This window comes from Seriola aureovittata, chromosome 11 (assembly GCF_021018895.1).
Source record: "Seriola aureovittata isolate HTS-2021-v1 ecotype China chromosome 11, ASM2101889v1, whole genome shotgun sequence".
NCBI classification, from domain to species: domain Eukaryota; kingdom Metazoa; phylum Chordata; class Actinopteri; order Carangiformes; family Carangidae; genus Seriola; species Seriola aureovittata.
Window position 1 is genome coordinate 9,640,619 of NC_079374.1, and position 16,625 is coordinate 9,657,243.

Consider the following 16,625-nt stretch of genomic DNA (forward strand, 5'->3'; position numbering starts at 1 on the left):
ATTTGTCCTTTCTGTGTGTGTTGTTACGGTTGGCTGATTAGAGCTTTCTTCTCGCCTCTCCGCCTTTCCAGTACATCTGTGCCTTGGTTCTTTTTAACTGTTTATTTTAGAAAGGGAGAGAGAAGAAGCCACATTAACTGATTCGATTCAGGCACTGCGTCTGTGCTGACAACGAAGAAAAAGGTATGTTAGATTAATGTTGTAATTAAGTGCGCTTAAAAACAAGTGATGTACATTGTTACAGTGATGCAGTGGAGAATTCTCTCACTGTGGGCATCGGTCGGTCTCACTCGGCTTAGCCTGATTGTGTTTTGTGTGGCTCAGCAGACTCTTGATTGGAATGGTCACGCATACATTGAGCGACAAAAAACCTGGATGTTTGTTGTCTCAACCACATCTGCAACCTTTTTCTTTCCAGACAAACAGGGCGATGACAGTGACACATGAAATGTGTCACAATGATGAAGCTGCCGAACACTGACAAAGAGGAGTGTCATCGACTACTTTCCACTGTAATTATTGAAATTGTAGCTGGCAGCTCGGGTGCTTTGACATTGTATCTTTGCCCGTCTCTCTCAGCCATTAGCCCAGAATGAACCAGTAACACTTGATGCATGAGTGACACAGTGTGAGCAGATGTTCCAACAGCTGTCTTCAGATGCTCTGCCACTAACACAGAGAAAAACTGCATGCCTCCACAGGACTGTTTGCTTCATGCCTATGAACGCAGTCGGGATGGGGTTTTTTTTTCTTATTTTCTGAGTTCAAAAGTTGGGTTCCTTGAGTAGTTTAAAGGTTAGTTTTCAGTGAATTTGTTCAAGTTCAGACCGACTTAAGCATTTTGTGTGAAAAAATGGAGCCTCCTCATTCATCTGAATGGGACCCCTCCAGTGACCCAGACAGGGTGCAAACACGAAGGGCTTCTAGCAAAAAAACTGACCATGGGTCACATTGCCATTGCCACGCAATGTGACATCATTCAGCAAGGCGCTGCATCGGCTGAACAAATACACGTAAGCACACAATCCTGGTAGATTGCTTTGTAACAGCAACTGTCTGAATGTTTACTTAAAGAAAAATCATTTCTGTCAAATCAAATTGAGACCAGGAACTTTGAATGAAATTAAAAAAGAGAGGTATGATATGCAACAAGGTCTCTTGCTGGACTTAAACCAGGGTCATTGTGGGTATGCAGTGTGCACCTCAACAATTAGGCTACAAATGCACTTCCTCAGAATGAAATTAGATGACATCCTTTTTACATACCATATTTCGAGTCACACTATAATGACATTAAATCCTGCATAAATATTGCCAATATAATGATTGGACTCAATATTAGAGGCTGTAACCAGACCCTGAGTCTGCTGGAAAAATAGCTGTGTGGCTTCTCCTGCTTTGTCACTGAATTCTTAATATATTTCTGCTGCTCTCTGTTCATCTGCTCCTCACAACTGGAGGGACAAGGGGTACAGACTTCACCTGCCTAAATAAGAACCACTTGAACAGAGGTGTACTTATTATATGATCAAATAGATAGGTAACTGCTAATAACAGTGTAGTATTCCTGCCTACGCCTCTGTCGGACAATTTAAGTGCACATCTAGCATGCCTCTACCCCCTGCTGTAGGGCCTCTGATACAATGGAGCTTAAAACAATGAATAAATCATCTCTGCTGCACTCAAAAGCACCCCTTTTGTCCTTCAAACCATTCAGACTCTTGCTGTTATTGCTGTTTAATGTGAAAGAGCAGAGAAGGTAGAGAGACCCAGTAGAAGGAGAAAGTTACTAGAGGAGCTCTTGTTTCTTTCCCTCCTTTCTGACCTGAATCGGGCCTGAAATGGCAGGTAAGTGGGCATATCTAAGTAGCATATCGAAAGACAGACTGTGTTCTTACTGGGGCTCAGGGTTGAGGATTTCCTGTTGCTTTGAGGCTGCAGCAGGTAAGCTACTTCACATCTTAGGACATAGGTACATCATTAGATAGCACATTTCTCTCATAGAGCATGATGGAACTGTGTCTGTGTGAAAACTTTAGACAGACAGATTCAGACATACTGTTTATACATACTCATAGCGTGTATATGAGAGAGCCTTTGTGTCTCTCAAAAGACAGGGTGTGAGGCAGTTAGAGGCAAGGAGACCAGGAGTCCACTTTCATCCCTCTCTGCCCTACGTAATAGTCTGTAATTGTTTTACACTGAGTGCTGACGTCCTGCGGGCTTCTCTGGGAATGAGATGGATTTTATTTCCATTTTCAGTTCTATGTGGATGAGTCCTGGCCTGCACGACTAATAAGCAGATCCGCCACACTTTAAGGACTGGCTTAATTACTGATTCTTGGCTGACCTTGCTGTCTGAACTTTGCTTTAGAGCATCAATTGTGGCTCATCAATTTCTATGTTAATGAACACTAGAGGCAATAGGGAGGGACAGGGATAATTGACAATTGTTTTCAGACAAAGTTGATGTTCCGAAGAGGAGTTACGTGATTAAAAGACTGTTAAGTAACCTTGTGTTGAAAAAGAGAAATAAAAGACGTAAGAATACAAATGTCCTCAAATGGTTTACTTTTATTGCTGTATTTTAGCATGGTTTCTCATGTGTCCTGGGTCATTTTATTGCATTTATTGTAATAACTATGTTAAAGTATTGTAAAACTCTACACTGTCTCAAATAGATCCCAATCAAACACCATCCGAGAAGAAAATAGTGACAAGTTACGGACTCTTAAATCTCCAGTCCTAAAAGTCTCTTACGGTTCCTTTTGCTTCCTCTCTTATTTTCCATTCTCATCAGTCTGATCCCTGTATATTCCTGCTTACCCCTCTGTGAAAGGAGCTGGTCAAAGTGCACCCTAGGACCCACTTATTCATATTCATTACTTTTAAAAAAAATTACTCATGTTTAGTATTAGTACCTAATACCAAAAGTGATAAGAGTGGAGTCGAGTTTAGTTGGTACCATGCGGTGGAAAAGCACTCGGAAAGCCCTGAAATATTTTGCAGCTTTGGCCAGCATCTCTTGTTTCCACGTTCATGTGATTTCATTCAGACTGTAATTATGAGCAGCCTAGTCGAAAAAAAACGTCCAAGTCAGCCTTGTAGTTTTAATTCTGAGAACTGCTGATTTTTTAACAACTTGCTATCAACAAAGCTGTAAAGCTTCCATTACCAGCATTTACATCTTTATAAAAGACGATATTACAACCATGATGAATTCAGCTAATTTAAAAAGAACTTCACACTCTTTGTTTGTGTCTAGTTTCTCTTCTTAAAGAACCACTACAAGTATGTAACATAACAAATGTAGCCAATTTAGACTTATTTTTTTTTCTTTTTAAATTGAACTGTACGTTGATAAAACTGTTTTCTTTATTCTGTTGCTTTTTGGTGTTGGCATATTTTTTTTTTTCAAATTTGTTGAAAGGACGGCATAGTTAAAAAATGGACCAATAGATATCATTATATAAGCCATGTTTTGAATTTTCTTTTAGAAAACCCACCACCACTTACATGCACACATCAAACCCTGCACATGGGGAGCATGTAGATGGAGCATGTATGTATGAAGTTTTACATTGCTGCACCTGTGGGATTCCATCACCCCACCTCCCCCTTTCTTTCTCCGTCCCCCTGTTTTTCCATCCTCCTCTGTCTCCTTTCTACCTTTCCCTGTATCCCTTTGGATGGAAAATGCTGATCCTGCTCCAGTCTTCTGATTAAAAGGAAAATCCTCAACTGGGAATCATCAGGAATGCTCCCATGACGGCTCTGCACGCAGGCTTTTGATAGGCTGCTTGATGTATAATTCAGGTTAGATGGGAGATCTTAATGAGACTGGCTAATGATGTTGACAAGTGTCTCAGCGTTGATGAAAAAGCCTGCATACTCACTCGTTCCACAAATTCATTTAGATAAACAACATAGCAGTCGGTCAAAATGTTTCAAAATGGTTACTGCACTCGCATACAGTCAAATTCTTCAGTCTCTTAACATCAAAACATCTGAACCAAGAATATGCTAAATTTATATATGGTGCAGCTGCATGTTGATAGTGTTTCATAGTCTCACCTTTATATATAACATACATTTTTGTTGATGTATGTCAACTCAAAATATGTTAGCTAAGTGGAAAGATACTCAGGTATAATATTTTTGGAGTTTATATATTTTTTTTTTTTTTGTGAAATGTTAAATATTTTGATAGCTTCCTTTCATGTCGCCCACAACTGTATATTTGTACTACTGTCACTTTCTTTTTTTACCAATTTTCATTGTTTCCTGTTTGAATTGTTATCTGTTTGACATGTTTATTACCCTGGGCAGGTTCTATGGTTTAATTGTTACTGTCACCACACAGCCTGTCAGCTTATTGATAACCTCTTTTAAACATTTTCTTTTGACAGTAATCCAACTGCGATCACAGTGTTGTTTATCTAAATGAATTTGTCGTTTGAAGTCAGTGTGCGTGCATTAATTTTTTTTTTTTCCACCAGTGCTGTTTTCAAATAGCCTTGCACCTTCGTGTGATGTGCATACAACTGTTCTCCTTCCAAGTGTCTCAGCAGTTCCCACCACAGGCACTCACAAATGCATTTTCAAAGCAGTGCTTTCAGAGTGCTACTCACTGAGTTCTTTCCTCCTCTCTACCCCACTGTTTTGAAGAGATTTTGCTTTCACTGGTTTTTATTTCTTGTGATAATTTCTGTGGGTTGGAGATGGTTTGTTGATGAAGCTGCAGAGGGAGAAAATCTAGTTCCCTGTTGAAATATTTAACAGTGCTCAGCATGCGGAATGAAGCTACTGTAAGCTTTACAATGGCTTGAATGTTACTCTGGCTTCTCATAAACTCTTAGCGCAAAATAAAATAACAAGACAGTGAAAGACCAATACAGTGGTTATTCCTGCAAGGTCTTGTTACAAAAACAAACAACTTTACTCTCCAGAAGACACAGAGAGTGAAGGGCTTTTTTCAAAGAGGAAAATGTAATTTCATTTTCAAGAGAGAAAAATTAATGTATTTTTGGGGGTTTGGGTTACATTCAAATATCAATTATGTAAGCTATGTTCAAAGACCTTCTGTTATAACTAAATCTCACCAAAGTGCCACAGTAGCTGTTACATGATGAGTGTTTTTATATTGTGAACATCCAACAGTGGGTGGTGCATTCTTGTAAAAAGCCCAGACAGACAAGCTGTTCACCCCTCTGTGTCCTAGTCCTGTACTTCCCCTTAACGCTCTCTCTTCTCTTGTTCTGCATTTTAAAATGACAGTTCACTTTCTCTCCGAATGAGCATCTGATCAAGTGAAATTGAATGCTCATGCCATTTCACACTACAACATCAGACAGCTGCACTGGACTGGCCAACTTGAAGGTAGTAGCACTGTGATACGAAAAGATGCCACTCAGATAAGGAAAACTGTATTCCAGCTGCTGACAGAGGTGATCACATCATCAAAGAGATGAATCGGCCAAAACAATGAAATAATCAAGAACAAGGAAATGTCCCAGAACTATCAGATCTCTTGTATGGGTTAGTGTTTTATGTTTTAAAGGTCAGAGATGTACATGATGGCAGTATCAGTACCAGTTATTGCAAGACTACATTAGGCATAAGTGGAAGGTTTTGAAAAGGAAATTCAAATTTTGCAAGCAAACCTCTGAGGGATTCATTCACTGATTCTCATTCTGAAGTGTTGCTTTTATTTCAGTTGTGTGCTCTGGCTGTCAGTGGTTTTGTGTTGGCACAGATGTGCATACCAGATGAGCAGGGGAGATGGCATCATCTCTACAATTACAGGAAGGTCACGACCTGCTGTCACAGCAACTGCTTGGCATCCGTTTGAAAACTGCTTGGCACTCGCAACCTGCAGATTTCATAAACCTGCAATTAGGCAGTGGGCATGTATCAGTCAGCACTCTGTGTGAAACATCTGCTTGTTTCTGTGTGATTGTGTGTGTGTTGGTACATATTTGCTTGTGTCATAGTAAGATAGATGTATATCGATTGACGGACAGACAAATGACAGACGGAGAGGAAACAGGTTAATGAGAGACAGAATTGTTTTTCTTAAACTGAAATACAAAATTATTAGCTATGTCCTTTTTGAGAGAAAATAGCACAAAACTGATGGACTGTTTTACTTTAATGTGAAAGTACTATTTCGTCAAATCATTCATCATTTATTTTTTTTAGTTCACCAATTTCGAACAACCTATTCCTCTCTACTGTGATCCTTTACCTGTTGGTTGTATCTCTATGTCTGTGAGGAGCTTCACATTGAGAATGATACACTGCGACGTTGTGTGTTGCATTTAGATTTCAGCCTCATCTGTGTCCCAAACAACCAGTGGCAGTCGCTAGTGCAGCAAAATTGGCATGATCCCTCACTGGCTTCCCATCTGAGAATATATAAACTGTACCATTTATCAACTATTTTTACCGTGACAACTTTAAACAGTGACAATATGTCAATGTTGTGTTTACACTGTGCTGGCCCCAAGTGGGCACACAACCAATGATGTTTTCATGTCTGAATCAAGATAAAATTTTGCTATTGCAACATAGCCAGAATTAGCATTAACAGCTGTTTACTTACCAGTCTTGCCAAGAGCCTCAGCTAAGACAAGAGGTTATGATACGTCCTCTGAGCAGTGCTACTTCTTCAGTGCAGACCAGACGCTACAGTGACTTGGTTTCGAGCCAACCAGACCGGAGCTAGCTGGTTGACATCCTATCTTCAGTAGAAGAAAAGAAGTGATAGAAATAGAAGCAGAAGAAGTTGCCACCACTGGAGACAGATCTTGGCAAGTAAAGGAATGAAGTTTGATTATGGACTCACAACGTTTCTTCTAGACTGGTAGTAAACAGATACAGTACAGTACAAATAGCTCGTTTATAGATAAACTGTAATGTCTTAGCATGAGCATTCCTGAATATGCATCCATCCACTTTTCATTAGTATTCAGTGGGGATCTGAATGTATTGAACTGCAGCCGTAGTGGTGAGGAGGAAATCTTTATCCAGGTAGATCATAACTTCAAAAAATATTCAAGAGGAAAGGAACAGATTGAGCACTTTTATCTTAGGATCAATTTTTTCTGTGTGCGGTCTAACCTTGTGGTACCAGCATTTTTCACAAGCCATGGCTACGTCTGTTCTAGTGTATCCTGTGTTCCAGTGAGAATTCACATTATTCTTTCTTATTTTCAATTTTAACCAAGGAATTAATTGTTTCCTTATCTGATTGCATTCTAATGCAAAGTCTATTTTCGTCTCTGTGGGAAAGTGGGACATCATGATGCTAATTCAAGATATTGCTTTTTAAAGCAAAGTTGGTCCCTTTTTGAACTTATTGAGAGCTTTTATATGGAGCTGTTACTGTACTGTCAAAGAAGCTGCTGTGCAGAACCATTTAGTTGAAGGAAACTCGACAATGCAGCAGCAGCAGGAAAAAAAAAAGAGATGTGGGAGTAAGATGTGATGGGGTCCTGTGATCTCCCAACAGTTTCTATGGCATCACTCATGCACCATTTATCAACTGAATATTCAGAAGGCTGCAATGTAGTGAGTGAGTGAGTGAGTGAGTGAGTGAGTGAGTGAGTGAGTGAGTGAGTGAGAGAGTGATTTTTTTAAGGAGAGTGAAGAGGAGGATTTATGTCATATCAGTCAGCCTCTATATTTTCTGCAGGACGGATAACGGTCAGGTACCTACTCATACTCTGAAAGGAAAAACTGTGGAGGCAGATACGTCTGTGACGAGTTTCCTGAGCCCTGGGCAAGTGCAGTTATACAAGACAGCCCTCTTCTTTCCCATCTAGTGTACAGATGCCACAGATCCAGATGGGATGTGATAAAAGGGGTTGTTTATCCTCATATTGATGTGTCTGATGTGCACTCCTTTGTACTTATGCGCTGTCAGACTCATGAAAACATTCATTTATTTTGTATTCCTTTTCCAGTCTTCTTTTTTCGAAACATCATTGCCACCATGGCTGTTGTCTGGTGGTAATTTACTTATAATGGATAACATGTAAACCTACTGATAATACCTACAATTGAGATGACTGCCATTTGAAAAGGGTTGATGTGTTCTTAAGTGATTGACAGCCAAAACAAAAGTCCTAGGATGGCAAAGTGGATATTCTCTCTCAGCTGTCATTTTTATTTCATAAGAAAATTTCACAGGGTACCGGCTTGACTTTGTTTTAAGCAGCTTTCCTGCACTGCAGCGTGTCAAGAGATCATAATTAATACAACAACATTTTTCAATATTTTCTGCCAAAGAAAGAGTGGCTAAGAAAAGAGATTCTGTTAATAGACCTGTATTCATATTCATTTCAGTTCTAGCAAGCCATGTAGATGATGAATGTTTGAAAAGGGAAAAATATCTTGAACAGCTACATATAGAAGACTGCTGCCTCATATACATATAGAGGCAAAAAAGTTACATCCAGGGTTTATCAAGAGGATATTAATAATTTACTGTTTCAAATGCTTTGCAATAATCAGTAAAGTTTTTAGATTGATGAATTTCAAGCACTAACAGAGGTTAGTTTATTAACCCATATGATACTGTATACCAGCTTAGTTTGTGTTAGGTTTTGGTTTTGTCCTGACCATGGTTCAGACCTCTAAATAATCCTTTAAGTAAAGTTTTAAAAACAATTTTTTCCCAGATTTTCTGCGCGCACACACACAATACTAAGAGACAGACAGAGAGAGTCATTTTTCAGACAGCAGTGACATTCATTAAAACAGGAATGTCACCAAGTAGACTGTATATCTCAGCCAAGGCGAAATATTGACGAAAATGTTGAAAAATGCCCTAACTCGCTATGTTGAGGAAAGTGATAAAAGTTCCTGGATCAGCCCCTTTTACCAGATCCGTACCAAAGTTTAATGGGTTCTTCCCTTGCCCATGCCCCATCTCTCCACCAAGTTTGGTGCAATTGGGTTCAGTATTTTTTTTATGAAGTTGAAAAACATAACCTCCTTGGTTGAGGTAACAATGTATCTGCAACCGGTGATGAACACCAGAACTGAATCATCCACTATTGTTTTTCTACCTGTGCACCCACAGAGGTGTTTGCACCTTATTCTGGTTGATTACATGTAGACCTCTGCTCAGGTTGAACGTGGGACAACAGTATGTTGGAAAATGAAGTGAAATGACTGGACTTCATGTCCTGATAAGATATTGAAAAGGAGATAGTTTGTCCTGTTCTCACAGCTGCAACAAATTAACAGGAGAGTCAACGAGATGTCAGTCAAGCAGAGGAGAGTCTAATTAGCTGAAATATTTAAATCGCCTGTGTGGCTTCACCATGTGTGTGCAGTGCCTTTAAAATCCAACTGAAATTAAATTTAGTCATTTAGTCAATTTTTATTTCTTTAACGTAATATCAACAATCCCAAATTGGCCTCAGGGGGCTTTACAATCTGTCCAGCATTAGCCAGTGGTCTTTTCCAGGACAGATGGATTTAGATGGCAAGATTATATGGAAAATCAGAATGACAATATCATAAATTGTAAACATAGAAAAGGTCATGTTTTGCGGTCAAAAATATGTTATTATTATATTATTATTATTATTATTATTATTAATAGTTTGATTCAGTTAAAAGGAAGAAAAAAAGTATTTGAAATGTCAAAAATGCTCCTTTTCTCAGCTGGAGGGATCTGTGTTTGATTGACAGCAGCAGGTCTAGGTAAGTTTAATTACTAATTAGCTGTAGCCTGCAAACTAACATTATAATGAGGTAGTTAGTAATGAATTTATGTTTGGTTGCTTTTTCAATGAGCTAAGGTGTGGGAGAAGATTTCCAAAGTTGTTCCAAAGTTTGTGGCTCTTGTGCTGTGTTAGCAGAGTTTAGTCTGGATGTGAGACAGTATGATGTCTGCCTATGACTGAACTGTGACCCTACTGCTGTTGATAGGTGTTGACTGCAACAGACAAAACAATGCAATTTAATTTCTGTCAGACTTTAAAATATTTAGTGCAACTGTAGATGCTTGTAACTTATCGGCTCACTCAAACGTCAGTGTATATCTTTCCCTCACACAAAATAGCTCAGTGGCCAAATAGGAAACAATAGCCATGTTCGGGACTGTCTCATTTTCCGCTTGGGAGACAAACATTTGCAGAACCAATCAGTTGGTCCTCCAAGTCTGTTTTCGAGTGTGGTGTCTTCTTTGCCTTGGTCTGGTGCGCCGTGCAGCAATGGGCTCATTACACTGCCCCTTGAGGCTGTGGTACTTGACGGTTGATGAGAACCGCTGTTTTTTTTTTTTTTTTGTTTTTTTGTTTGTTTTTTAATACGCCAACAGCCACTAGAGGCAACAATGAGCCAACTACACACTTGAATACAAATGTAGACAAGTGACACGAGGGTGAGATTTATGCTTTATAACAAGTGTTTTCAAATAGTTCTCTGTGAGCTTCTGGGGCTGTCTCCCATGCAGTAGATGAGACAGTCTTGAATGAACCACAAAAGAAATAAACATATTCATCTTTTTGTAACTATGACGGGTCCTCCATCCCCCAATTTGTAGCCATAAAGAGATCCACTGTGAAATTCTAGTGTTTAGACTGTTAGTGTTTTTATTTTTCCTACATTTGCAGTAGAGTGTTTTGTCAACTTATCAAATTGTGTGTCAAGTTATTAAGACTCACAAAACCTAGTGCAAGGCAGTATAATTCCATCATAGGAGAACTGTGAGGCAATTATTTTCATTGTCAATACAACTGAAAATGATTTTCTATAATAGTTGATTGATTTGTTAATGTATAAAATGGCAGAAAATAGTGGTAGAAGCCCCATCGCTATTCCAAGAAGCCCATGTAAACATATTCAAATAGCTTTAACCAACAGTCAGTTAGTTAATTAACTATCATATAAAACTCTCATATTTCCATTTTTCCTAAAATGACTTAAACAATGGATCATGGATGGAATTATCAAAATTGTTGACAATTAATCTTTGTCACTTGACTAATCAACTAATTAACTAATCATTTCAGGAGTAGAGTATTTCTTGGTGACCAACTGCCATTCACAGTGGGGGTCAATATTGACCACATTTTACCCCCAACAGGTTAATCCGGCCATAGAGCAGCAGATATCCTATCTTATATGTGCCCACAGGGCCCCATTGTTCATAAACTGTACAATCTGTGACTATCTTAAAGTCATGTTATAGACTTCTAGCAGGATCATAACACAACCAACACCGTAGTAAAATGCCTTCAAATGTTGCTTCAGATGTGCTGAAAGAGCTGTTTCTCCTGTGTCTTCTTATGACTCCCACAGTGAAACAAGTCCGGTCAAGAGTGGTCACATTTTGACATCTTGTTTTCTTTTATAAACACCACAGTTTTTGTCAGGATCCTTTGATCACTGGCTAACTTTATGATAACATTTGACTGGATTGATTTCCATGTTGCTCATCTCATCAGTCACCTCTGTTTTGCTTTATGCCACATGCTGCAGCCCAGATCTGACTACAGTATCCAGCCCTGCCTTTGCTCTTTTTTTCTTTTCTTTTTTTTGAACTGCAGCAGTGAAACAATTTAAACTGGAGAAAAAACATGGAGCACTGTCTGGAACTAAATCATTTAATTTGCATGGACATTTAACATGAATGAAACTTTATTTGAATTCAGACTTTTGTTGAAGCCTCATACCCTCTCCGTCCCACCCCCAAACAACCATCACACGTGCACACACGCACGCAAGCACAAATACACACACGCCATGCCTCTCTTCCAACAAGTGAGGACCCTTTCTGCTCCTCTCGCTCTGTTCAGCGCTGAAGCTTTGAGCTGAGTTATGGGTGTCTGCTGGAATTTTTCCCCCTCATCCATTTCACTGTCTAATCGATGAAAATGACAGAGTGCAGGTGCAGCCGCGGCGTGTGTTAGATCCAGCAGGGGACGGTGTGTGGTGCACTAGGACCGGGGAGAGATCCTTCTCGTCGTGTGCATCGCAACTACAGAGCGGAGCTGTGGAGGAAACCCCCCATCGGATCTGGCCATTATATCCATACATTTCTTTTTCCCATCTCCACCGCGACGCGGCTGAGTGCAGAGGATCGCACCAACCAGTGCGTCTGGGATGGTCAAGCCCCCAGGAGAGGATAAGTAATTAAGACCGATTTGCGCAAAAGTCAGCTGTCAGATTTTTTTTCTTTTTTTTTTTTGGAGGGGGGGTGATCATTTCGCAGCTTCGCCCCCATTCGTTTTGATATATATTTTTTTATTGGTTGTAGTAGTATTTTTCTTTTTTTTTCATTTCTACCCATCATCGTTTTATTTCAGGCGCGCAAAGTCACATCTGCGTAGGAGAGCGCTTGGCGCACTTCTTCCCCAAAAGACAGAGACAAGATCTCCATTATTCTGTTTGGATTTAAACCGGACGATTGGCTGAATGGGTGACCTCGCAGAAACACAGACTATCACTGGCTTGCACCCATTTCATGGAAACGTGTTTTCTCTATTGACTTGGAGTTGTGATGTCCAGAGCCTTCCCCACTGACTGACAAACAGCGTTGTACCATTTTGGAATCGAGTTGAAGGTAGGCCAGTTTTCCTTTTGGCTTGCCGACCTAACACGGCTTTTTCCCTGATTATTTGATAAAGTTGGCAGACCTCAATTTAACTGGTTCTTCGACTATTGCGGCAGTGAATCGATCGCCTGTGACTGGGTTTCTGTCGGACACTTGCAGCAGTTATTCTAGAAAAAAGAGGTGGTGAGGATTTAATCCTCATCAGTTTAAAAAGGCTCTGGGCCAATTTAATGCTTTAAAGAGGAGAACTTCAGCACCTGCCACTGTTGCAGCAATGATATTAGGTCGAACACGGATCATTGGAGGCTACAAACATCCAGAAAGCATAGTTGAAGAAATGAGAGTACAATGTATGCGTGTGGCAGAGTGAGAGGGGATCTCAATGTCTGTGTTTTAGGAGTGAATGTCACTATTCTGAATATTTGGCTCCCGATATGTTTGCTCCTAAGCTCAGTCACTGAGATGCCGGAGAAGCCCTCTGCAGTGCAGTCTCACACACCGGCCGCCGGGCTCACTGGAGCTCACTAAGGAGAGGATTTAGATAAAGGTGTAAACGAAGCGGCAGCTTTGCCTGAAGACAGTCTACCAGTAAGCCTTATTATAAGCACAATCCCGGCTTTATACCGTGGATACAGGCTGCTGGTGGCATCGAGGCAACGATTCAACAACAAAATAGATCCAAGTTTTTTTTAATGGTTGCGCCACAAAAAAGAACTTATCATGCTCGTTCTCTCCCTCTCTCCCTGTGTGTTTGTGTTTGTGTGTGTGTGTGCGCGCGCGTGTGCGTGCATGTGAGTGTGTGTCTTCTGTGTGTGTGTCACGTGCACGCACACATTCACAGTGATTGAGTTTGAAATGATCGCGTGTGAGAGAGTGCGTCACTGTAGTTACAGAGTCTAAATTGGAGACACAGACTACAGGAGATGCCAAATCACGAGCACACGCTGTCATCTTTTTTTAAGAGTTTCCGTATAATTACGGTCATTTAACTGTATTAGAGTGACAGCTCTATGCTTCATCAGCTTGTACTCTAACAGACTCGGGTCCCTTGCCATTTCGACCTAGACTGTATACGAGTTTCCCATGGGGACAAACAGCGCGGTCCCTTGGGTGGAACCGTGAATACCGACGCATGACGCAGGTATCTGAGTGGTGATTGATGATGATCCTATTTCTGGAAGTGCGCCTGGATCAGAAATGCTGGAGCACTTTGAGCGGCTCCACTTTTTAGTCGAGACCCTCAGGAATTGTCAACATTATTTTTTTTCTTGTTTTTTTTTTTTTTTTTTTTTTTTATGTTGTCTTTGCTGGATCCAGCAAAAAGTCGTTTTGAGGACAGATTGTTGGTGGTCTATTGGTCAGGGGCTGTTGGGCTCATCTTGAGTATGTGCTGTGTGTGAGCGCATGCTTGTGTCAAGGTAGGCTCTCTCTCTTTCTCCCTCTCTGTCTCTCTCACACTCATAAACAATAGAGGCTGTCTAAGTTGCTTAAAACTCAATACAACTCAACCGGTGCTCGCTGGACTGCAATTTCAGAAGACACCAAGCCTTGGCCTACACACTGTTAATCAGAGCAGACAGTGTTTTCTAGTTTGTCAGGTGACCTATATCTATCTGTGCTGGCAGAGACGACATGCCAGAGGCCGTTTGGAGGTGAGCCACAGCTTCAATTCACATTGTTAACCAATAGAAAGTCATGAAAGAAAATGTCTCCGCGTCAATCTGGATTTTTGGTGTAAATTTTATGAGCATAGAGCCTTGCATTAATGAATTCGTAAAGTCACTTGTGTCTGATGTTACAACGTGCAGCAGATAAAAGTGGCAGGCCGTCGCTGCTGCCAGCAGCACCTCATCATAGGGAAGATGACAGGAACTGTCTGTGGTGCTGAAACAGACAGCTCCTTTGTTCAACTCTGGGCGGATTTTGTAAGTTGAAATGTTCAGTGGCTGCAGTAACTCTGTCTCACTGCATTTTATCTTTAAATATTTGAGCAACTACTGAGCCACATGCATGTATGTCTTTCTGAGCCTGTCACAAGTAAACATATGAGGTCAGAGTGCATTCATAAGAAAGCAATGGGTCTTAGTAATGAGCTGCATTTATATTTTATTTTTTAAATTTCTGATAATGGCATTCATTCTACCATCATGTAAATTAAGCAGCATGTTTCTTACATATTACATGTTACTCATCATAATGAACACATGTCCCATTGTTGCACTGCTCATGGTATAATGACACATGTCATGTATCCTGTGCCCTAAGCTTTTTTTAGTTTTGACATGCACAACCCTGTATACTTTGAATTTCATCTGCATTGGTACTGAGTGTTGTTAAAATCCAGTAGCTGATCATCATGAAGTGGTGCTGGGCTTGGCCATGTAAGATTCGGCTTTGTGAAAATCAAGCATATCAACAGTATAAAAAAGAGTATTATCACAAACAGAATTGCAATATCTTGAGGGCCAGTTATGTTAGCCCATGCTACTCAGTTATATAATATTTATTTGAAAGAAATAATTTCTTCTCAGTCTTTCTTTCATGCTAATAATTAATGCAAATCCAATCATAGAATACAGAATTTTTTGCTCTTGTTGTGTGTAGTGTGTGAAACATGATGAGACATACATAAAGCCTTTGAAGCCAGTGTTAAGAGTTTTTTTAGTATTTCAGATATTGAATTCAAGGATTCTTTCTGTTGCTCATATCATGCCACATGTTATACTGTAGCATTTTTATTAATATGCCTTAAAGTAAAATTCTACTGAGACACATTTGATACACTGATTGTGCTTACTGAAATCATTTTCTCTTTCTGTTTGGATTCCAAAGGGTTAAAACCCCTTGAGCTTTTGTAATGCACAGGGTGCGCTCCATGCCTGTAATAAGCATAGTCCGGGAAACAATAGTCAGCCCAAGTGAAAATCAAATTAACCCTGGGGAATCCATGACAACTAGCACATCCCTAATAATTGACTGCATTGCATTTCTGTGATTATTATTGCCCAATATCAATGTATGTGAATGAATATGTATGAAATATCTTCACAAAACACTGCTCATGTAATCTGTACTGGATTAACTGGGCTGCTCACTGCCCTGTGGGACAACAGCAAGACGATTTGTTTGTGTGTTAATGGTCATTTAGTAAGAAGGAAGAGCTGCTAGAGTCTTCCTGGGCCTTCCCGGACTAGTCCTGTGTTGGTGATGAATGATGTGTGTGTTTTCCCCTAACACTGATTGAATTAGGCCACCCTGCAGACCCATTGCTTTCCCAAGGAGCACTCGAAGGCGATCCTGCGGTGAAGTGTATCAATAAGCGGGTGGATGGAGTGTAAGTGGTAGTGTTGCCGTGGGCAGACAGCCGGTGATGAGGAGGGGGAACACGCTTAGGGAGAGTCCCGCTGATCACACAGCAGATTGGGAGCCCTTGGTGCTGGCGTCTGTCGGTCCCTGCAGCGGGGGGAAAGAGGGGTGGAGCCACACAGAGCTGACCCAGAACCTCACACTGGGCCAACTTCAGTTCAGCTTCATTACTGAATCCAGCTCAGTTTAGACTTTTATTGTCTTTGTATTATCAGGAGCTTTTCACATCATCCTGGGGCTGTGTACTGCAAGCCCTTGCTGCTCAGTTATTTGGTGATTTCAGTAGAACTTTGATCTTGTGACGGACGTGTTTGTTTGAGAACAAAACATCTAGTGAGCTCGACATTTTGATGGCTTTGTTTTGAAGGCTGGTTGCTTTGACGTGGACCCCCATGAGGCCACTGGCAGCTGAGCTCCCACTGTGGCAGATTGATATTTGTAATTTAAGGGAAGCTGTCACGCAGCATCCTCCAGATGGAGAGTGGCACGCAGTCGATTAAACACGGTTTGTTTAGAAATAATCATTTTGATGTGGGAGCTGAGGATTCATTTGAGGCATATTGGCTCAAAGGTTCAAAATGTTCAATTACACACAGACGCACACAATCACATAATAATAACACGCAGATGTGGAATACAGAGTGATGTCAGGGAATAAAAGCTTTTAGCCTGTTTGTCATTTGAT

The 16,625-nt window shown here is 40.4% G+C and overlaps 1 protein-coding gene across 7 annotated transcripts in view; it reads left to right on the plus strand.

Moving 5' to 3' along the window:
* The window catches only part of il1rapl1a (interleukin 1 receptor accessory protein-like 1a), a 244,691-nt gene that overhangs the window by 73,698 nt on the left and 154,368 nt on the right, over positions 1–16,625 (plus strand). The window contains exon 1 of one of the 7 annotated variants that reach the window (XM_056389352.1): positions 11,791–12,583. The exons of 4 other annotated variants lie outside the window; for them this stretch is intronic. Coding sequence is in view for 1 of the 3 variants with exons in the window: in XM_056389350.1 (XP_056245325.1) it covers positions 13,707–13,715 (9 nt within the window). In the remaining 2 variants the exon portion in view is untranslated. Of the gene's footprint in view, positions 1–11,790; positions 12,584–13,522; positions 13,716–13,854; positions 13,993–16,625 lie in introns of those variants that run through there. 2 more of the 7 variants (XM_056389350.1, XM_056389353.1) reach the window with 2 other exon arrangements.